At 40.0% G+C, this 23,488-nt stretch overlaps 1 protein-coding gene across 14 annotated transcripts in view; it reads left to right on the top strand.

Annotated features, from left to right (window-relative positions):
* The window catches only part of tjp1a (tight junction protein 1a), a 109,130-nt gene that overhangs the window by 75,246 nt on the left and 10,396 nt on the right, over window positions 1-23,488 (top strand). For 6 of the 14 annotated variants that reach the window (XM_030160507.1, XM_030160555.1, XM_030160562.1 and 3 more), the window contains 24 exons: window positions 864-988; window positions 1,202-1,304; window positions 1,477-1,801; window positions 1,915-2,021; window positions 2,839-3,007; window positions 3,160-3,292; window positions 7,556-7,695; window positions 7,885-7,990; window positions 8,418-8,568; window positions 10,180-10,288; window positions 10,444-10,663; window positions 12,012-12,196; window positions 13,742-13,837; window positions 14,289-14,315; window positions 15,999-16,081; window positions 16,590-16,800; window positions 17,544-17,644; window positions 17,749-18,099; window positions 19,533-19,784; window positions 20,970-21,797; window positions 21,921-22,003; window positions 22,461-22,634; window positions 22,767-22,876; window positions 22,969-23,228. In XM_030160507.1, coding sequence (XP_030016367.1) covers window positions 864-988; window positions 1,202-1,304; window positions 1,477-1,801; window positions 1,915-2,021; window positions 2,839-3,007; window positions 3,160-3,292; window positions 7,556-7,695; window positions 7,885-7,990; window positions 8,418-8,568; window positions 10,180-10,288; window positions 10,444-10,663; window positions 12,012-12,196; window positions 13,742-13,837; window positions 14,289-14,315; window positions 15,999-16,081; window positions 16,590-16,800; window positions 17,544-17,644; window positions 17,749-18,099; window positions 19,533-19,784; window positions 20,970-21,797; window positions 21,921-22,003; window positions 22,461-22,634; window positions 22,767-22,876; window positions 22,969-23,228 — 4,449 coding nt within the window. The remainder of the gene's footprint in view (window positions 1-863; window positions 989-1,201; window positions 1,305-1,476; window positions 1,802-1,914; window positions 2,022-2,838; window positions 3,008-3,159; window positions 3,293-7,555; window positions 7,696-7,884; window positions 7,991-8,417; window positions 8,569-10,179; window positions 10,289-10,443; window positions 10,664-12,011; window positions 12,197-13,741; window positions 13,838-14,288; window positions 14,316-15,998; window positions 16,082-16,589; window positions 16,801-17,543; window positions 17,645-17,748; window positions 18,100-19,532; window positions 19,785-20,969; window positions 21,798-21,920; window positions 22,004-22,460; window positions 22,635-22,766; window positions 22,877-22,968; window positions 23,229-23,488) is intronic. The other 8 variants (XM_030160521.1, XM_030160515.1, XM_030160528.1 and 5 more) reach the window with 8 other exon arrangements.

Below are 23,488 nucleotides of genomic sequence, written 5' to 3' on the forward strand. Positions count from 1 at the left end.
GTTGACAGGTATGTTTTTGTCAGGGCCAGCACTATCACTGATTTATCTTTTGTGTGTGTGTGTGTGTGTATGCCATAACGCACATTTGAAACTAATATATATTTGCAGTAAAAGTGAAAATGTTGTCAAATTTTATCAACTCAAACACAAAACCTGAAATGCATTTAAGCTGAATCAATTGGAGAAAAGAACAAGTCATCTTAAGAAATGAGTGCATCTTAGCCATAGTAGTGCATGTTAAATTAATTTCATTTGGCGAATATAGATATGAAGTAGTGCGACTGATAACTGGAAAGATGTTGGACCGTTATCATGAAGTTTGCTATCACAGTGATTCCTTTCAAACCTCTGCATGCCTAAAGTAGCTCAATGATTACACTTACCTGAATCCAACTCTCTGTTTTATTTTATGGCCAACTTTTTATGTCTTCTTTGCCTTCAGACTGTAAACTCTTGTTTGTTGATTCTTTTGTGCTGTGGGATTGTGTAGAGCACCTGTCTAGACTGGCCTGCTTGCTGTAATCTAATTAGTAGCGGCTTTATTGAGGCTGAAGGAGCAGCCCAGTGTGGCCTGAAGTTCTCAGCCTCTCAACTCTCTTGTGTTGTTGTGGTTACAATATTACATCACATAATGGCCTCCCCTGGTGATGCTTTCTGCATAGGCAAAAACAAAACAGTCTCTGAAAGCACTTGAAACTGTAACTTGCACATGTAAAGGTTTGCTGTTAGTTTTTATGTCACAGCTATAGAGTCTGTCACATTCACTTTATGATTAATGATAAATGGCGTTCATGGAGTCTAATTGTCTGCTTGTTTACTGCCAAGTGTGAAAGTCCAATGCTGTGTTTTTTCTGTGTGTGTAGGCACCTGGATTCGGGTTTGGCATTGCCATCTCAGGTGGGCGAGACAACCCTCATTTTCAAAGTGGAGAGACATCCATTGTGATATCTGATGTGTTGAAAGGAGGGCCTGCAGAAGGACTGCTACAGTAAGTCATTCACTGCCTTATCATCATGTGTATAGTCTGCAGTTTTATGTTAATATTTACACACAAAAGGGTTGTAGAAGCACTCAATCAGTTAAAACTAGCACCTCTTTATACTTTTAGTTATATTTTCTCTAGGTGACTTCTTTGACTTGCCATGTATTTATAGTAACAGTTACAACAATTTGACTGATGTTTCTGTTTTTTCTCTTTCAGAGAAAATGATCGTGTTGTGATGGTCAATGCAGTCTCAATGGACAACGTAGAGCATGCCTACGCTGTCCAGCAACTCCGCAAGAGTGGAAAAAATGCAAAGATAGTACGTTTTACAAGACAGAAATTTATGAGTAGATTTATTGTGAACTCAGAACAGAATTTCAGTCAGGATTCATTCACGTTTTCATTTCGTTTCTTCAGATACTATTGTGCATTTCAAATAGGAGCACATATGTTTGTCTCTTCAACACTTAAAACTTCCTTTCTCTTCCAAGACTATCCGTAGGAAAAGGAAAGTGCAAATCCCTGTCTCTCGACCAGGGGACAGAGAGACAATGTCAGAGCATGAAGAAGAGGACAGTGATGAAGAAGATGGCTATGACCCTAGTGGTCGTAGTGGCCCAAGTGCCTATGGTGGAGCAAGTGGAGGTACAGGCACCGGAAGGCGCCATGATCGTGAGCGTAGCAACAGTGGCAGACGGGATCATAGTGCCTCACGGGAAAGGAGCATCTCGCCGCGCTCTGATCGCCGATCACAGGCCTCCTCTGCTCCTCCAAGGCCAGCAAAGGTCACCCTTGTCAAGTCCCGCAAAAATGAAGGTGAGTAACACAATATTAAAGCAAAAGTTATACAGTATGATACAATAGAGGACTTGGTAAAGGTTCAAATGACTGGAAGACCTGGTAACATGACTTAATTCTGTCTGTGAAAGCAGAATATGGGCTGCGGTTGGCCAGCCACATCTTTGTGAAGGACATCTCTCCTGAGAGCCTTGCTGCAAGAGATGGAAACATTCAGGAGGGAGATGTTGTGCTTAAGGTAACAGCATGGATGTAAACAAAACTGCTGTGATAAAGTTGATAAAAATACTAATGAGACAATGACCTAAAAGAGGAAAAGTAAAAATATATCTGCATAGTATATTGGTCAGTATATATATATATTTTTTGTCTTTTTATAAAACCAGGTAAGGCCTTCATTGAGATTAAAATGTTTTCCAGCCACTACAACAATATAGCCAGAACAACAAACAACCTTCATGTTGTACAAATAAATAAATGCAATATGTGATAATATACAATGAAACAATAAGGACTTACGATGGACAGGTTCAAAACGATTCCACTGCAATTTTAGAAGCAAGCGGATTGACCAAGACAGATCAGACCACATTACATGTCAACAGCTTTAAAGAATTCATATTAAATTGATACTGGTAGAGAGGTGGATATATTTTTGAGCTAAAAACTTTCACCCTTCTGCTGTACTCTGTGAGCTGCTGAAAAGGGCTCATAGACTGAGGTCACAGGTCATTGGTATTCAAGCTCAGCGGCAGGAATGCCACACATTCCATTACTCCTTTGAATTTTGTCTATTCAATTTCTGGGTAGAAAAAAAATCTTCTTTCACCCTACAAAACGCATTCAAAGTTTACTGAAGAGAGGCTTCCAATACACCAAAGTTGAAATGCAATGGCAATACAAAAACCACAATAAATAGTAGATGCTTGTAACAGCATTAAAAGCACTGCAGTGCCCTCAGTGTCTTTTAAGCTAGTTTACATCATATTCATAAACAAAATGATGATAATGGCTGTGTTCTGCTCTGGTGCTGACCCGACTCCTACCTCTGCTAGATCAACGGCACAGTTACAGAGAACCTATCACTGATAGATGCCAAAAAGCTCATTGAGAGGTCAAAGGGGAAGCTTAAGATGGTGGTGCAGAGAGATGAGCGAGCCACACTGCTCAACATTCCAGATCTAGATGACAGCATCCCATCAGCCAATAACTCTGACAGAGATGGTAAGTGTTATCTTTTCTTTTTTTTAATTTACCTGTGTGATAGAATGACCTATATTTGAAATGTATTTCTTAATGTTTTTCCTCTTAATTTAGCTTTTTATATAAATGTTTAATAACTGCATGCTAATATACAATTCATTACATTTTCACAGATATTTCAGAAATACATTCGCTGGCGTCAGATCATTCCAATCGATCCCATGGGCGAGGTCGATCACGCTCCCCTGACAGGCTGGAGCCCTCGGACCATCTCCGTCACTCACCTCGGCCGATCAGCAATGGCAGGTAAGTGAAATGCACACGCACGCACAACTGACTGCAAATCTGGTGATAGGACACAACTGTCACGCATGCCATGGTTATACATCCACACTCCTGCTGCTCTTCACTCTATACATCATCCTCACACCCACAGGTTAGTGGGTGCTGACTAAGTAACTTGCAACACTAATGAATAAATCAATATATAAAGGCATAAACCATTACTGAGTTCCCAGAATGCCTTGCTCTGTGGGAGGACATGGGAATAGGAATTGGGAAGAGCTATTGATTAATCTCCTGGTTAAGTAAGGTTTCCTTAAGGAATATAAAATGGTACACAGTGCTGGGTATTAGTATTATCTTATAGTCCACAAAATTCAATCAAAGTAGTACCATTTGTAATAGTCCTTAGAATCTGCTGTAAGTCTTGTTTCTTTCTAGTGTCTTTACTGTAGGTGAATGCAACATATTGTGAATGAGGTGTAGTTAATGTGTTGCTTTGACAGACTGTGACTCATGTTTTGCTCATAACATTTCCTGGCATATTGTACGCTGACTAGGAACACCAGATATTGTTGCTGATAAAACTGGACAGGGGAGTGAAACAGGCTTGTCGGTTTTGGGAACGGATTCACGCCAACACTATGAATGATTACAATGATTCAGGGGAGAAAAAAATGCTTATGGTTTCTTGTCAAAGTAAATACCGTCAACACCTTACTCCAGATAGGGTCATCAGATTTAAGGAAAATGAAGCACAAATGTTGAATTGAAAGTAATGGAGGCATACTTCATACAAGCCATGTAACAGATGACAAGAAATGCCATTTCAGCCAACAGTTGGTTTGGAGCGAATTGCTCTGCAAAGTAATTTTCTAGACGTATGATTTTGAAGAGAATGAAGCTTGGCCACATGAGAAATAAGTGCCACATCTGTTATTCCCTGTCTTCCTAAAAGGGCAATGTCTCACTGGAGCAGGTAGCCCACACTGGGAAATCCAAATGTAGCTGAAAAAAGCAGGAGCTTTAACATTTTACCATTCCAAGAAGATAGACTGCACAGACTGCACGCTGTACAGGTGTTGGACAAAATAATGGAAACACCTTAAAAAATCAACAAAATATAATTTAATATGGTGTAGGTCCGCCTTTTGCGGCAATTACAACCTCAATTCTCTGAGGTATTGATTCATACAACTTGTGAATTGTTTCCAAAGGAATTTTAAGCCATTCTTCAGTTAGAATACCCTCCAACTCTTTTAGAGACGATGGCGGTGGAAATCGACGTCTTACTTGAATCTCTAAAACTGACCATAAATGCTCAATAATGTTGAGGTCTGGGGACTGTGCCGGCCATACGAGATGCTCAACTTCATTAGAATGTTCCTCATGCCATTCTTTAACAATTCTAGCTGTATGGATTGGGGCATTATCATCTTGAGGTGAAGGTGTTTCCATTATTTTGTCCAACCCCTGTATGTTGACTCTTCTTAGCTGCTGCTAGTCTAGCTGTTTTAGATACATCTGCAATGTTGCTTTTGTTGTTTCAGACTTGCGAGATGTTTTCAGTGCACAATGGGAGCAGATTTACTGTTGCATGATAATGTCTAATGTAAGCCAAAAAAAAAAAAAAACGGATGTTGACGGACGTTACAAGTGAAGAAGAGTTTTAAAAGAAACATGATGTGATATGTGTCGACACACCAGACAACTGAATAATTTTTTAATTTAGTGCGGGATAGAGGGGTAATATATAATAATAATAATGAATATATCTGTTAATCAACATGTTATTTATATTTGTCGCCATGTTTATGGAATGACTTCTCGTGTCATTTTGCGATAATGAATAAACAAATCATCGCATTTGTGATTTAATGGAAATCCCGACATTATGCACTTCAGTTTTTTCAACATTTAGTAAATATCAGTAAAGTTTTGGACATATGTCCAATGGAAACATGACTAATGTTGTTGACACGTTTTTGGTGCGAACCTGTATTTTCTATATCTGATAAGTTGTCAATGATGGATGTACACCTACTTCTCTTGGGATCATAGTTTAAGAGGTAACTGAGGAAACAGCAGTCTGACTATCTCTACAGTGTGATGTAAGGGAATGTTTTACTATCTGCTAGTTTAGGAAGTGAAAAAGGAATTTGACATACTTCCCACAGTGCTTTGCCCCAGGCCAGATGGTTCGCTTAGCCTGATTGGCTGTAGAGCCTAGACACATTCCTCTCCCTGGGACATGACGCTGTTGTGTGTTTTTGAATACATCAGGTCAAAAACGCTTCTCATCCAAAGTGTACTCCAGTGACACATGAACACACTTTCTGCATAGACTCAAGTTTCAGGGAATTCAAATCAAAAAATTTTTTAATAAGCATCATGGTCCAAGTAAGCGAGTCGTTTATGTGAGTAATAATTTTTTTTGTCTTTTTTTTCATTGTTTAATTATAAGATTTGTTGTATGTGAGAATTAATTTTACATCAATTTTTTCTGTCATCATATTTTTATTGTACAAAGAGATGGGCTGTTTAGTCAATAGGTTAAACTCTGTTTACTGCTGTTACATATGTTGAATTGTGTAAAGCTTACTTATAGGTGGACATACAATACAGAGCACAGGACTCTGCAGTGTTGTTGAAGTCTCTGCAGCCACATCTTCCCTGCTACTTCTTTAACTTGATCTCTTTTCTACTTCTTGCTCATTTGCTCTGGCTGTGCCCATACTGTAAGAATGTGTAAGCAGGGAAATTGAACAAAGGGTCCTGTCAGATAGTGTGAAGCCTTTTTTTAGCACCATTCCGCAACGAGAAACTGCAGATTTAGGCCACAACACATTCTCTCACTCCTCTTATTTTATCCGCTGCTCTAGCTCTGTTTGTCTCTGGCTCTTCCTCTCTCACACTCTTGTTCTCCGTCATCTATTACACACACACACTCCCTCACTTGCGCACTCTCTCTCTCTCATTACAATTCTGTTGTTTATCCTTGGGCTGCAGCTCTCACTTACACATGCTTGTCTCCCTTATGCTGGTTCTTATGATGTAAAAATGAGCACAAACAGATCAGTGTGTAAAACATAATTGTACTGATGGTCACCAAACAACTTCAGGAACTTTTATAAAATGTTTTTTCTGTGGTGGAAAATAAATGAGGTCAGCACGGTTAACCCAGTGCAGACCCCCTCCTCTTTTCCATATATTAAGTGTGTCATTCTATTTCAACAATAAGGCACCAATTTTAAGCACCATATAGTGTCATGCTACTGAACAAAAATGAAAGAAAAGAGGCATGAGGAAAGTTGCCTAGTTTGAGATGGTGGCACAGCCTGCACCTTCACATTCTTTTACAAAAGCTCCTGAATACAGCTCAAGTACTGTGCCAGCAGGCAGTCATGTGACAAGATTGGAATTCAACCATTGTTTTAAGCAGTAGAGAGCTTTCTAGTCTGTTAGACATAGCCCATTAGAAACACACTTGCTCTTAAACACATGGACACACACAGACTAGCCATTTTCCCTTGTTTATTTTATCCAGGTTCAACAGGAACTTGGACTGAAATATATCCTATCTCAAGAGTTTATGTTAGGAGACTTTTGATTTGATTTTCATTTTCTTATTTTAATCTAGAAAAAGGCTAATCCACCCTGGTGTTTTTATTGAAAAACCATTGTGTGATTAATGAAATAAAGCTTTACATTAATCTTAAGAAAGTTATTTGAAAATTCTGACATCTATAATCACTGTCTCTTTTAATTAAACATTATATCCATCACTGGTTTGAAATGTGTCACACTGCTTACACCACACTACTTAAAAATTGCAATAAAGGTTAAAAAGTCAAAGAGTTCAAAACAATTGCATTTGCATTTTTTCTGTCAGAAACACATTTGTCTTTGGTAGATCTTTTAACACTCAGTTTATTGCCAGTTTGTGGTTACAGCACATTTTGTGGACTATCCTGATTATAGTGTCAAGCTAATACTTATGATGTCAGCACAGGAGAAAGCAAACATAGATACAGATACAGATGAAATGTATTGATCTCCAGGGGAACTTCACGTGACCTTTGTTCAATATTGTATTATTTTTGTATTGGGTGCAGCTGGGGGGTCTTTCTTAGAGCAGGTAACATTGTTATCAGGGATTAGGGATCTTATTAAACTTAAAGTTTTCCATTGTCATTGTGGTTAACATTAAGAGTGCACCTACTGAATTGCTGTGATTTGTTTTTGTTTGTTCTTTTTTTGTTTGTTTGTTTGTTTTTATTTATTCAGCCACAGAAGTCGAGATGAGGATCGCCTGTCCAAACCAGGGGCCGTGTCCACACCAGTCAAAAGCTCTGACGATGGGGTCTTGTCACAGACCAGTGACCAGGCCAGCTCAAGAGATGACAAACAGTTACCTCCGTTGCCTGGTAAATAATCCTGTGCCTGTCAATAAAGATTAGTGTGATTTTTCAAGTTCATATTAATTTTCATGTGTCTGTGTGTTTGACTATTTCTATAATTATTATATTATTGCTATAATCTCCATCATAACAGCACTTTCCATTGATTTTGTTGAATATGTGCTAAATTACACACTGTGCTGATATTTTTGACAGAACCAAAGCCAGTTTATGCACAGCCTGGTCAGCCTGATGTAGACCTGCCAGTCAGCCCCTCTGATGCTCCTGTACCCAGCGCTGCTCATGATGACAGCATTCTCAGGTATAATTACTCACTTTTTCTTCGAAACTGCTGCAAATCTGTTGAAGTGTCAAAGTGCAGTTTTATCACATGAATTCTATTTTGTTAAATGTTCAAATTAAACAGCATCATAATAACAGAGGGATACATTTTACATGTTCAAAAGTGTATTGGTAGTATTCTTTATATATAATGTCTCTGATATATTTGTAAGCAAAGTTAGAAATTAAGAAATTATTACCTTTGAACCAAAGGGGAAAATATGATGCACAGCATCTCATCAGACTGTATTTAGAACAGAAGAAAAATCTTTTCTGTTTACTGTTTTTAGTTGTTCCATTTCTCTCCACTTGCTTGTGTAGGTGTCTCGGTTGTGTGTAACACTGATTGTGGATGAAACCATGATTTGCTCATTTTATTCCATCTGTCAACCTGTGATCTCCTGCAGGCCAAGTATGAAGCTGGTCAAGTTCAAGAAGGGAGAGAGTGTCGGTCTGCGGTTAGCAGGAGGGAATGACGTGGGGATTTTTGTGGCAGGAGTTTTGGAGGATAGCCCTGCTGCAAAGGAGGGATTGGAGGAGGGAGACCAGATTCTCAGGGTACACTACATACTATCAGTCTGTTTATTGTCTCCAAATTAACCTCCCCAGTGACCTAATTTATCAAATAACATCTAAACAAGGAACCTACTTTTCATAGTAGTGGGGAGGGATTATTAAAATCTTAATTATCCCAATTGTGTTGTTTTCATGTGTTTATACAAAAAAAATTTCATGTGCACACATGGATGTACATGAAGTATTAAGGAAAGCTGGCAATGGCTTACAAAAGGCCCAGCAGTAAATCAAAGGCATGTCAATGAAGGTTTTAGACTTGCACCCAAAACCCCCATTCACAGGAATTCTCTCCATAACCTCTGATTGAGTCTGGACTTGACTGACCCTAACCCAGTGCCTGTCCAGTAGCAGAATAGAACAATGACGTGTCCTGGGAGTAAAGTGAACGAAACATCTGGTGTTATTGTCAAAATAGACAAGCTGTTGCTGCCCACACTTATTAAGATGATCACTGGTGAAACTATGTGATCCCATGGCCACAGTAGTTTTATTTCTGAGTAAAGAGTTCTCTGGAATACAGTACAATGTATTTGTCAGTCTATGAGTCATTCCCTCATGTCAAAACTCCCCTTGTTTCCAATCTGAGGACACAATGGAGGTCAGTATTGCTCTCTGACCTCAGAACAGTTGTCTTCTGTTTTACTAAACACTAGTGTAACATTGTTGAAGGAATGATGGAAACCCTCTTGATGTCAGCCTTGGATCCATTCTGACATGTTTGTATTGCAGCTTCAGATTACACCTGGAAAGTGTTTAGCACAGTTCAACCTTCAGTGAACAGCAGTGGCTCAATCAAACATGGCATTCATGTTTATGTTTGGGTTGAATCTATCGGGTAAACTAGGCTGCCCTTTACTTTCTCTCTTACTATAAATTTTTATACAGCGTTGAGTTTAATTATCCACTCTTATGACCACCATCTATCTATCTATCTGTCTGTCTGTCTGTCTGTCTGTCTGTCTGTCTGTCTGTCTGTCTGTCTTTCTTTCTGTCTTTCTTTCTGGGTGTGTTCGCCCCACTGTACAAACACAATTTGAGACTTCCAGGACACTGTTTTCCATCTTTAGATTGTTTCCTTTGGTCATGGTGTGCTAGTGGAGATAAAGACGTCAAGCCCTCCTGTTTCTGGGAAGGATAAAGGTGTCTTTCTGAGGTTCAGTGAGTCAGGCCATGTGTTTCTGGTTCCCCTGCTGCCCCTCAAGCAGAGTCAATAAACAGCATTTATTGTGTTTGGGACAACAGCAGGACGTGAGGAGGAGGCAGTCCAGTCATACTGGGAGTAATAGCCCTGCTTCTGTTCAGGAACAAGTTATTCTTTTTTGTACTTTCTCTTTTTCTGTAAGAAAATGTGTGACAGCTCGTGCACTTTATAATGTTGTCCCAAATGTGCAGCACCAGTAATACACAAGCAAAGTAGAAAAACAAAAAAAACAAATCAGTGGAACTATTTTTAAATTCTGCTGATCTACAAACCTTCATTGACTTTTAACAGCATGAGATTTAGTCCTAAATTTGGGTATTCTCTGTGATTTGTAAATGAGTGAAATTCCACAGTAATTGATTTGTTCTGCTTCTTCCTTTCTGCATCTATAGGTGAACAATGTTGACTTTGCTAACATCATCAGGGAGGAAGCTGTGCTGTTTCTGCTGGATCTCCCAAGAGGAGAAGAAGTTACCATCCTGGCTCAGAAGAAAAAAGATGGTCAGTGAGAGCAGAGTAAAGCAGTGACACCTATTAATTAATAATAGTCTGCACTGTTAACAAGGCCTATGTGCCTGTACTACCAGTATGACTCTGTGGTATACATTTTAAGACTATACTGTAATTATCCCTGTCATGCTCTCCTCTCTCTTCAGTGTATCGGAGGATAGTGGAATCGGATGTGGGTGACTCATTCTACATTCGAACACATTTTGAGTATGAAAAGGAGTCTCCGTACGGATTGAGCTTCAACAAAGGAGAGGTGTTCCGTGTAGTAGACACTCTCTACAATGGCAAACTAGGCTCATGGCTTGCTATCCGTATTGGCAAGAATCACCAGGAAGTGGAAAGGGGCATCATCCCCAACAAGAACAGGTAAAAAGGACTCTTGGGTCACACCTTTTTTTTTTTTTTTTACCCGTACAACTTGTTCTGGCACTTTATGAATGGGCAGGCGTGGAGGAACAGAAGGTGAATTCTGATTTTTCTCAAAGTATAATGGAATGATTTGCTTGTTACATTTCTTTATATTTATGTATCTACCTCAGTTGTCCTTTGATTGTTATATATATGTCAGGGTAGAGACTGCGATCTGGTAGGATCGGCGATTCTACCAGTAGAGACTCCGATCGTAGTCTCTACCAGTAGAAACTCCGATCAGAGTCTCTACTGGTAGAAACTCCGATCCGAATCCTAACCCTAACCCCTAACCCTAACCCTTCTACTGGCAGGATTGGAGTTTCTACCAGTAGAGACTCTGATCGGAGTTTCTACTGGTAGAGACTACGATCGGAGTCTCTACTGGTAGAATCGCCGATCCTACCAGATCGCAGTCTCTACCCTTACATATACATATATATATATAAAAATATATATATATATATATATATATATATATATTTTTTTTTTTTTTTTAAGTAAAAAAAAAAAGTAGCTTGTGAAAGAGCATAAGGTATAAATATATATATATATATATATGTATGTATGTATATATATATATATATATATATATTTATAAGTAAAAAAAAAAAAAGTAGCTTGTGAAAGAGCATAAGGTGTATTTTGCATATTTTATACGTGAAGTTCAGTCAAAGAGAATCCAATGTACAGGGTTTATGAGGAGTTGTCTTTAAAATAGAGGGCCTTGTGTGACTGAGGGTTTGTGTTATATATATATCATGATGTAGCCCATAGCACTGTTTTATCTAGGCCTGTCTGTACAGCCTTGAACAGCCTGCAGCAGTGTTTACAGTGTGATTCCTCACTGTCCTGCTGACAGAACAGACACGTTTTCACATGCTGCGTGCATTTATATCACATAGAGCACATTGTTTAGCATGCCTCAGCTCCTTGCTGGTGCAAAACATCTTCATTGATGCTCCTTATGATATTTCACTATTAAATTCTGAAATTAAACCCAGATTTCAAAATGGTCATCAAAGAGAAGACTGTCATATGCACATATGCATTTGTCACATGCACATATGCATTTTCTGAAAGTTTGTGATATAATCCAGACTGACAACCACTTGCAGTGCATCATTATGTAGCAGATGTAGTAGTAGCATATATCTCTGTTTATTCTCTCTGAACATATACACTGCGGTAGGGTGACGGCTGAATACCTGACCAGTCAAATGTAGCTGTATTTAGTTTGCAGTTTTTACTTGGGTCCTGGTAGCAGTCTTTTCTCATCATTTCTTTGTTTCATTTCTCTGCACAGGGCTGAGCAGCTGTCCAGTGTGCAGTACACTCTTCCTAAAACACCAGGAGGTGATAGAGCTGACTTCTGGAGATTTCGCGGATTGCGAAGCTCCAAGAGGAATTTGCGGAAGAGCAGGGAAGACCTGTCAGCCCAGCCAGTCCAGACTAAGTTCCCAGCGTATGAGAGGGTGGTGCTGAGGGAAGGTAGGAACAGAGAGCAATCGACTTCCGTGTCATTTATGCTTCATTTTACAACACGAACAACCGTGGCATTTCTCCCACTTGCTTTAGCTGTAGTGAGACAACATTAGATGGCATGTGTTTTTGCATCCTCAAATCATTCATCATTCCTCCCCAAGTTATTACAGCCAGAAAATGGATCTAAAATATTCACAGTATCAGAGTCAGAAGCTCTTTTTTTGTGTAGATGCAAGAAGAGGAAAATATATCAATTGACCTATCAGCGATGTGCAGACAGTAATGGCAGTAACATCCTGTTGTTTAAAATTGAGAGAAATATTCTTCTTTGTGCCACTCTGATAATGACTAAACTAGACACCCACCCAGGTGAGCAAAGGTAACGGAAGAGGCAGGAGAGCCAGAGCTGCTCATCTGCTCCTGGTTCTTCTTGACTCTGTGTCCTTTGATCCCTGTTGAACAACGAAAACCCATTTGAAAAATAGAATCATACAGCTGAAATTAATTTTCTCTGTGTGTGTTTAGTGTCGCTCTTTATTAACTCTTTCGGTGCCAGACAGTTAAGGGGCTAATAAGCCTTAAAAGTGCCACAGATTTTGGCCGTTTTTCAGTATTTCGCGTCGTTTTTATAATATTTGAAGAATCCTGCAGGAAACCGCTCGGTAACATCCGACCGATTGCTAATTAGATTCAAAACACACCGGACGCAGCCGATTCATTATTGATCGTAATTTGCATAATTCATAATAATAATAATAATAATAATAATAATAATCTTTATTTATATAGCACTTTTCATACATTAAAAACTGTAGCACAAAGTGCTTTACATATCAGTTTAAAAATCAGTACCGCCCCCCACCCACACCCACCCACTCACCCGCACACACACACACACACATATACATGCAAACCCACAAGCTCACACATACTTAAGAAGACTGACTGAGCATGGGTAGACCAGAACAAAAATGTGCAAGTAAAAGTAAAACATCAATTTAGGAGGCGCTGTCTCAGGGAGCCATCCGCACCAGGAGGCAGCCGCCGACCCCGGCGACCAGGCAACAGCAACACAGCCCCGCATCCCAACTAGTGGGAGAGGGCCAACTGGGACCCCCACCCACCAGAAAGGAGCGGACCCCAGTGAGAGAAGGCGCCACAGCCCCCGGAGTCCACAGCTGCCCCCCGGCATGGAGGGCTCCCTCTGATGAAACACCGGAGAATAAGAAACATTAAAAAGATATAAAAATATTATTCGGTCACGTGACCTCAAATTCCCGTCTGATTGGTCTCAAAAGGGGGACACAGAAAGAACGTCATCGAAATGTGAGAAAGAAATGGGGGTGGATGGTTTGTTTGTACACAAATGTGGCGTGTTCTCCAAAGCCGATCTGATCGGCCCGTGGCACTTTAAAGGTTGTATTCGTAAAGCCGATTTAATCGGCCCATGGCACTGAAAGAGTTAAAGTGCAATAATATTCATACAGTCTAGTTACAGTTGTGTTGAAGAATGCGACTACTTGATAGCCTCACTGGTTTTTGTCATGACAGCTGGGTTCCTGAGGCCTGTGGTTATCTTCGGACCCATAGCAGATGTAGCCAGAGAGAAACTGGCCAGGGAGGAGCCGGACATTTTTGAACTAGCCAGTAAGTAAACAAGCATGAGTCTTCTTCTGTGTCCTTCTCAACAGTGTTTTCATGTTTTATGTCCTGTTGTGTGTCCTGGGATACTAGGCTAGATATATACATTATACATTACTAAAGCTAAGAGTTGTTGAACTGTATCTTTTAGATTCTGATATTGTGTAGTTACTGCTTTGCACTGTACGTACTTTTTTTTTTTTTTAAATCCACACCTTTTACTAAAGGGTACAATGCACAACATAGTAAAGTCTACACAAAAAAAAAGTATCATTTACAAGTTTTTGCTTCTGCTTTACTTGCTTCAGTATTGAATTTCAATTACCGTAAGTGCTCAAACTCACATGTTATTGAAGCCACGCACATGCAGTACACACCCACAAAAAAAGTGTTTCCATTCCTTAATGTTTATTTGCGTAACTCCAGTGATGTTTGTGTAACTGTATTTTCTTTTCAGAAACACAGCAACAACAAGGAGGGGAAAGTATGTCACTTAGTGCATCAGCTTGTATTTTTGTTTTGTTTTATTTTGTTTTGTTTCAGTGAATGGCAGAAAATGAGTAAGCTAGAGTATAGTGGCTAGCTGGCCTGTTTCTAAGGTCTTAAATCAATAGCACATGCCTGGTAAATGCATTATGGGGGATACCACTTGATTTAATAATTTATGATATATTTGTCCATTAACATAATAGTTTAGTTTAAAAAAAAAAAGAAGAGACTTGAGCCTAAAAGAAGAAATATTATCCTACTAATCGAGCTCATCCCCTGCAAACGAGAAAATATTGGGGAAAGTCTCATTTTTGTAAATATGTGTGTCGGTGTGACAATGCATTTTATGTGACTGTATCTTGCCCAGTGATGGAATAGATTGAACGATACTGATCAAGCCTATTTTACTGGACGAAGGAGTAAATTATAATTAAATTTAGTGGTATTCCCCTCTGAATAGGCAGGTTGCATCATGTACAATGACAACTGCAAGGCAGCATGTGGAACTGTATTGTTAATATTCCCTGAGATATGACTTTCCTCTAGAGGTTTTCTCATAACTTTACAAACCCTATGTACAGTTAAATGGAGCATTATAAAGAATGTTTAAGTTGTATAGAAGGTATACGATATTGCATTTACTTAAGACTGAGCATGTTGAGTTTTAAATTCCGCTTTTTCCTAATGTAAATCAATCAGCTAGAGAAAAGGCACAGTTCATTATTTAATTTATTGGCTCATAAACTGACACTTCAGTATATAGTGAGCTGTGACAGTGACAGTAGTTCACAACCTTAATGTCAGATTTTATTCAGTGCTGTCAGTAGTGTGTGTGTGTGTGTGTGTGTGTGTCCTTGTTTTTCAAAGTGCAGTGATTGAAGTGTGAAGCCCATGACTGTCACAGTGTAACAAACCTCCATATCAACAACAAAATTGTCCTCAAATGTATAATTAATATGGGCAGCACACCATTTGATTAATGTTGCTTCATATGCTTGAACCTTAACTAGTTGCATGGCTGCATTTAGCTGCTCTGTTTGAAACCAATCTGAATAGCAGAACAGTGTATGGAGATTGTAGATTGTATTAGTAGAAATTAGGTCTGGCCATCTGACGTCTTTGACTCATTACTGTTTTAAATACCCCTGTAAGATGACGACCCTTATTTTTTGTACTTTGTGTTTCTAGATAGAAAAGCATTGCTTATTTTTATGTGAATCATAAACCTCTTTACACATCCTTGCTTAAATCCCCGAGGCTTACAATGCCACTGCATTCTCATAAATCCCAAATGACCCTCCTGCTCTTGTATTTGCATTTTACATGTCAGTGTCTAACACATTCCCTGCACCACGAATATATTCGAAACATCTTGCACGAACACACTCTTTCTACAACATGTTTAATTTCTCTAACCCTGCGCATAATACCAGGTGACTATTGCATGAATTGGCTTCTGTCCATATTTTGACTTATTTAACTAATATGTATCTCTTTTCATACACATTTGCTTGTCTTCTCCTGTACAGAGATTATGATTCCATATTTAACAGATCTATTTATGGGAGTCGACAACTGCATGCTACAAGGATGTCTAATTGGGGCACAGACTGTGTTTATTGTTGTTTGGCTCCTGTGTTGATAAGATGCAGTAACGTCGTCCATTTGTCCTCTGTAGAGAGTGAACCCAGAGATGCTGGAACCGACCAGAAAAGCTCTGGCATCATCCGCCTGCACACCATCAAACAAATCATTGACAGAGTGAGTGAAGCTTGACACAGACACACACACACACACACACGAATATACACACAAGATAGGGATACAAACATCTTTTAATAGATTTGTTGTGGAAAGGAAAATTTTGCAGCATGCCTTTATTATATTTATATAGCTCACTGCTGCCACCTTGTGTGTTGTAGTAAGAGAAGTGTGGACATTTATCAAAACAAAAACATAATACTTGAATGGTTTTAGGGAAATATAGCGTTGTGTTGGTGATATTTCTTTTTTTCAAAAGAGAACAAAAACTTAGACTTGACTAATAAAAAAAATGTTCACCAAATATAGAGTCATATAATTGTATGTGTTGGCTTAGAAAATGAATCCAAACTGCATCTTTGGACTATGACTCTTGTGATCAGCAACATTTTGTATGTGAAAGGAAAAAAATGAAGATAAACATTATTACAATTAACTACAAATCATTGTATGTTAATTTATCATATGACAGTGGATTTTTAATGTTGTGTGTCTTCTGTTTGTTAAGGACAAGCATGCAGTGCTGGACATTACTCCTAACGCAGTAGATCGTCTGAACTATGCCCAGTGGTATCCAATTGTGGTGTTTCTCAATCCGGACACCAAACAGGGCGTCAAGAACATGAGGACTCGTCTCTGCCCTGAGTCTAGAAAGAGTGCCAGGAAACTCTATGAACGAGCCCTGAAGTTGAGGAAGAACAATCACCACCTCTTCACCAGTAAGTCCAGAGGGAGATGGATGGACACTCCTCAGGGAGGGAAAAGAATGAAGGAGCAGCTTTTTAAAATTGAGTGTTGTAGTGTTGGAGCCACTGGCCACACTACACTTGTTGTGTCTGGCCTTGTTCTGTCAGACCTTTGACAAAAGATTGTTCAGCACTGACCGTCATGCAGGTGTACCTTCAGCCCTTTGCAGATATTTAGGCTTTCTCAGCATGCACTTCCTTTGTCAAGGGATGCATTGTCGACAGATTCAAGGGCACATGTTGGTGATAAAGATCTTACAAAGGTGCAAGAGAATATATCTGTTGGCTTGAGGAATAGGTGTTGTATATTGTGCTTATTATAACACCATGTTATTGAATTGTGGTATTAGCTTATATAAGTAAAATTATTGAACTGTTCCTGAAAAAAACACCCACTACTCATTTTACTATAGGTGCCACTGCTCTGCTGCACATCTGTTCACTGCATTGCATTTCAGTGTAATTGTCAAAATTGCAGTTCTGCAAATTTTGATTAAAAGCATCTCATCATTTTCTGTCTACACACTGAATGACAAAAGGCTATTTATCAAGTGGGAAAAGAGAATCTTCAATGTAAAAATTAGAAGCTTTTCAATTTGTCTGTTGAATCAGAAAAAGAAAGTGACAGTATTTAATTGATTTGTATCTGAATTAATATCTTCACAATGTTTTTACTTAATTATTCACTATATTTTTGTAATCCCTCTTACTTGTAGCAACCATTAACTTAAATAACATGAATGATGGTTGGTTTGGAGCACTCAAAGAGATAATCCAGCAGCAGCAGAACCAGCTGGTGTGGGTTTCAGAGGGCAAGGTAAGATACACATGGAGTTACTAATATTCTTAAAACATACAAATGTTTTGCAGAGTGGATGTGGTCTTTTCTCTCTCATTTCTCATTTTACCATTTGCCCTTAGGCTGATGGGGCAGCTGACGATGATCTGGACATCCACGACGATCGCCTCTCATATTTGTCGGCTCCAGGAAGTGAGTATTCAATGTACAGCACCGACAGCCGCCATACCTCCGACTATGAAGACACGGACACGGAGGGAGGAGCTTACACTGACCAGGAGCTAGACGAGACACTGAATGACGATGTGGGTCCACCCACGGAGCCTGCCATCACCCGCTCCTCTGAGCCTGTTCGTGAAGACCCACCTGTCATCCAGGAGCCTCCTGGCTACGCCAGCTACCAGCACACGGTGCAGCCGGACCCCCTGAATCGGATCGACCCGGCTGGGTTCAAGGCGCCCGCGCAGCAGCAGGTAGCGTTTCTGAGAGCTGTACGTCTCCCCTGTTGTCTGGAGGACGTGGTGTGCGTTAGAAGGGTGTTCTGGAGGCGCTATTAAAGGCACTTTTTTTAAGTATTCTGTCTATCTACTGTTATTAAACAATATTAGTGGGAAAGTGAAAACTTTTGTGGCCAAGTATCTATTGCAATACACAAATATTATATATATATATACTATATATATCTATATTTATTATGATATTTATTTTATCTATTTACCTACAGTATATTTGATTGTTGATTGATGTTTGTGAGTGTGTTTTTTTATTTTTAAAAAGGAGAACAAATACATTTTACTGTTACTCTTGTATTCTGTATTACCACAAGTTGTCTTATAATAGGGGTGGGTGATCTGGCCATGAGGTCATATCACTATGAACTCTGGTGGTCTGCCATAGGCTAATTTGTCCCACTGCAGATTAATAATGAACAGGAAATTATTTCACAGTTTTCACAATAACGCAAAAGTTCTCTGACAGTGTGTTTGTGCAGTTGCTGTAGGAAAGTAGCTGTGTGAACCAGGATTACTGCATAGTCAGGTTGAAGTCCTACAAGTTAAAGTGGACTAATGAAACAGTTTTTGTGCTAATAGACTCTAAAAGATTTGCCATAGACAGACCTCCAAAAACTTTTAAGCCTAGTAAACTGATGGTACAAACAACTCATGATGCAACACTGTCTTTAAAATTACTAATACGAGTGGTACTTGGCCCTAATTTAATGTAAGTGGAGTGGGAAGTTTTGGACTACAGTGTTATTTATGTTATGACTCAGTCTGTGTGATTCTTCTGAAAAGCATATGCCAAATCAAGGTTGTCCACAGAATAAGATTGTCAGATTGCCCACCCCTTCTTAACCGTATGACTGTTAATGATTTCACTGGGAAAAGAAACCTATGTATGTCCAAGTGTCTGTACCAGTACTTATGTGTACTTCAGACTTCTGTTTTACCAAAGGTTGTGACTGTAATGATCCAATACCAGAAAGTATTATGTGCATGTTGAAAATGCCAGTGTTAATCCAGTGTTCGTGTGAAATGTATTTATCCAAACTTGATTGGCTGTTGTGGTACCGAAATCTAAGCATTCTGATGATTTAATGATGTGTTAATGACGATTAAGAGAGAAAAGAAAAACAACACTGTATTGTAACCGTAGAATTAAAATCAAAATAGTATACTCTGACAATGAAATTTGTCCTCTTGCTAATTCTTACAGTTAGAGATTGATCTACAGTTATGGTTAAATGTGAATGTGGATGCTTAGCTGTTTGAATCACTGTTGTACTGTTGGCACAAGCAAGACGCAAACCATGGTAGAGGTGCTTTTATGATAGAAGTGCCACTTGCTAAAACTGCACCATAGTGTGTCAGCGCGTGTTATTTAACATTTCTGAACCACTTCACAGAAAGCAGAGGCCGCTGCCACCCCTAGCATCCCCCAGCAGCCTGAGCCCCTGGCTGAGACAGTGCCCCCTGCTGTCGACGTTACTGTAAAAACTGTAGGGGTTCTGAGCCCTGACCAGGCTCCTGCAGCTCCCCACAGCCAGCCAAGCCCCATCCCTGAGGCTGGCTCACTTAGGAGGCACACCCCTGAGCTAGTCCCCCAGAGTGTCACACCAGAACCTCTACAGCCTGGACTTGCCAGTTCAGAACCAAAGGTATCCATCTGACCGTCACTGGACGCTCCGTGACCTGGCCCAGCTCGGCTCAGCTCAGCTTGGTCTGACCTGGCTGACCTCCTGTGCTGCTGCTGCTGCTGCTGCCTGTCTACCTACCTCCTGTTGCCACGCTTCTCTCTATCTCTCTCCTGTCGCCCTGCATGTTCGCTGACCACAGTGTTGCCCAGAAGAGACAGATGTGTGTATGTGTGTGTGTGTGTGTGGGGGGGGACGTAATTGTGTGCCCAAGTACGTATGTGTGTGCACGTGCCAGAGTGTGAGCTGGTAAACAACAGTGAGCTTGGAGGTGATGCCTGTGCTACATGTAGAGGAGCAGTGTAAATCCTGCAGCTGTCACTGTTGCTTACCCTCTTTGCATGGCTGCAACATGTTTGGCCCTGTTAACCTTTAGATGTAGATCTGTTTGTGCTATTATTATTAATGCAGATGGACTGTACTGTTTTTTTGTAAAAGTACCCATTAATTCTCCGTCCATCAAATGACTTAACAGCATGTGTCAAAAACACCTTGACAGAAAAAAACAGATTTGGATGGATTTTTGATGGATACTTCATCAGGGTTTTCAGTATAATTTTGTACAACGGGATGTGCTTGTAATGTTAAATATTATTCTGGATCTTTAAGTTGCCTTTTATTGTGCCAAGGCAGTGGGTGACATTTCTCTTGTGGATGCATAGGCAGCATAATGTATACACAAATGAGTGATAAACCTTCTAAATGTTGTTTAGAAGCACAGTTCTATTTACATGATTTTACATTGCATCATATAAGACAAGAAAAATTGATCCCGTTGTTTTGTTGCATTTTTTTTTAACTGTGTTATCCTTTTCTTAAATTTTGGTTTTAGTTTTTATTTTGAAGTTGCATTGGTATATTGTGATGTTTTAAAGCTGAAATAAGTGTTTGGCTTTGCTGAATTTTCTGTTTAATATACTGTGTACTTCGTGATGAGTAACCCCTCCCTCTCAGTTTCTCTATTTCAGGTCTTTCCCTTCTTGTTTCTTCCTCTGCAATTACTTTAATGGACTTGTTTTAATCTTCTCCTTTTCTTATCTTTTAACTGATTTTGTATGTTCAGTTTTCATATACATTCATATCTGCAGTATGCTGGTGAATTCCATACAAATTTTAACTCCATTTTTTTGTTGTGCATTTCTTTGGTAGATGTTTCAGAAGGATCCCTACAACACAGACAACACAGGGAGAGTTGGTCACGGCATGAAGCCTGTGACCTACAACCCGCCGCAGGGATACCACCCTGACCAGCAGCCATACAGAGATTACGATCACCCACCCAGTCGGTATGACGTCAGCAGCAGCGGAGGTGGATACCCAGAACCAAAGTACCGTAACTATGACTCTCACCCGCCCTACGAGAACAGCGTGCCTCACTACGACCAGCAGCAGTGGAACCCTTACAGCCAATCACTCTCTACTGCCAGCTCCCAGGGCTACGACCCCCGTTTGCCCTACAGTGACAGCCCTGACCCTCAGTACACCCCTCCACTCCGCTACGACGAGCCCCCACCTCAGCAGGGATTCGATGGACGGCCTCGCTACGGTAAACCAACAAGTTCAGGGCCGATCCGTTATGATGAGCCCCCACCTCCAGGTCCAGGCCATGACCTGCACTATGACCAAGACTCTCACATGAACGCATACCCCACAGCCAGTCGCTCCCCAGACCCCGCTGCCCAGAGGCCAGCTTACAACCAGGGACCAACACTGCAACAACAAAAAGGCTACAAACAACAGCAATATGACCCCATTCCTGCGAACTCTGAAACCATTCCGACACCTCCTCCCAAAGCAGACACCCCTTCACCTGCACCTGTGGAGGTTTCCAAACCTGTTTCGGCCAGAGATGAGCAGCAGGAGGATGACCCAGCCTTGAGGCCTCAGTCAGTCCTGACACGGGTTAAGATGTTTGAGAATAAGCGTTCTGTGTCTGTTGACCGAGCCAGAGATGCAGGGGATTCATCTGGGAGCAGGGTAAAACAGCCTAAAGTATAACTCCAACCTAAATAATATTCAGCAGCCTGTAGTGAAGTTAAATTGAATTAACATCTAAACTTTTTTTCCATCTTACAAACTTCATATTTTTTGTCTCTCTAGGCTGCTGATTTACCCTTGAAAACGGGTGGAGTAATCCCCAAAGCCAATTCTCTGAGCAACCTCGATCAGGAGAAGACCTTCAGGTAAGCGTGCTGCCATTTTTATTTGGCCTGACTCATCGGGGTGTTATTAAAACAATAGGTAACAGATGGTTGCTTAGATTTTTAGTCATTTGTTCTTAGGATGCAATGATAATGGAGGTCTCGACCAACATGATATGATTTTTAAAATAATGATTTGGCCTCTAGTCATTTTTGTTTTGATTCCCTCTTTTGGGAAACATAAATTTTCATTATTGAAAGTAGTCAAAATGTTTTAAAGTCAACCTAGATTTCAACCTCGTATCACACTAACTTAGAATAATCACAAAGTTAATCATAAAAATTTGAACACCGGCTACTGCCATCAGTGATCTTATTTTCCAATCGTGCCAGTCAGCAAAATCAGTATCATCCAACGCAGATGTTTGTGACATGTTTTATTGCAAACTTTATGCATGATTTCCATTTTGCCTTTTATCCTCTGACCATACCAAAACAGAGCTCCAGAGCCTCAGAAGCCTCAGTCAAAAGTAGCTGACGATATTGTCCGTTCCAACCACTACGACCCTGATGAGGATGAGGACTACTACAGGAAACAGCTGTCCTATTTTGACAGACTTCAGGCCGGCCCCAACAAACCTCAGCCACAAGCACAAACCAACAACTTCCCAAGGTGACGTTGAAAACCGGAACATTATACACCTCTTTTATTACAAGTTGCTGTGTTTTGCCTATCTTTATTTTTTGGTAATCCTAAACATGGATCTTGAGTTAATGTTGAATTGATGGCTTTTCTTTCTTGAAGCAGGACGGAGTCATTAGAGAAACCCAGTCCAGCAGAAAAAAGATATGAGCCAGTTCCTCAAGTTACACCTTCTCTGCCACCAGCCACACTGCCCAAACCTTCACCTGAAGGTAAAACGTACTTAAAAAAAAATGAGCAGTAGATAAAATGCGCTGCCCCTGTACACACATATGACATACGCAACTTTATGACTGTCCCACAGCCAAGCCTTCTGCCAGAGAAGACACTGTCCAGTCCAACTTCCTGCCACACAAGAGTTACCCTGAGAAGTCCCCAGTTAATGGCACAAGTGAACAACCTCCAAAAAACGCCACAAGTACCGGAGTACCACCAGCATCCAACTACAACCGCTATGTGCCCAAGCCTTACACCACCTCTGCCAGGCCTTTTGAAAGAAAGTTCGACAGTCCAAAATTCAACCACAACCTTCTGCCCAATGACAAACCAGAAATTGCTCCAAAGGTAGGCAGCCTTCTTTTTTAGAAGGAATTTTAGTGCTGTTTCAGCCAAACCAGTAATAACAATATAAAGAGTATAAGTTATTAATGGCATGGAGACCAAAATAAAGACAGTGTTATTTGTAAATAATTATGATCATTTGTTCATCATTTATTTAAACACAGAAATAAATATTGAGTTGAATACCTCATTTTCATTACATTCAAGTTAATGACAGTTGGAAACACTATGAAATAAATGATGGTGATTAAAAAATAATGAAA

Source organism: Sphaeramia orbicularis, chromosome 3, assembly GCF_902148855.1.
Source record: "Sphaeramia orbicularis chromosome 3, fSphaOr1.1, whole genome shotgun sequence".
NCBI lineage: Eukaryota > Metazoa > Chordata > Actinopteri > Kurtiformes > Apogonidae > Sphaeramia > Sphaeramia orbicularis.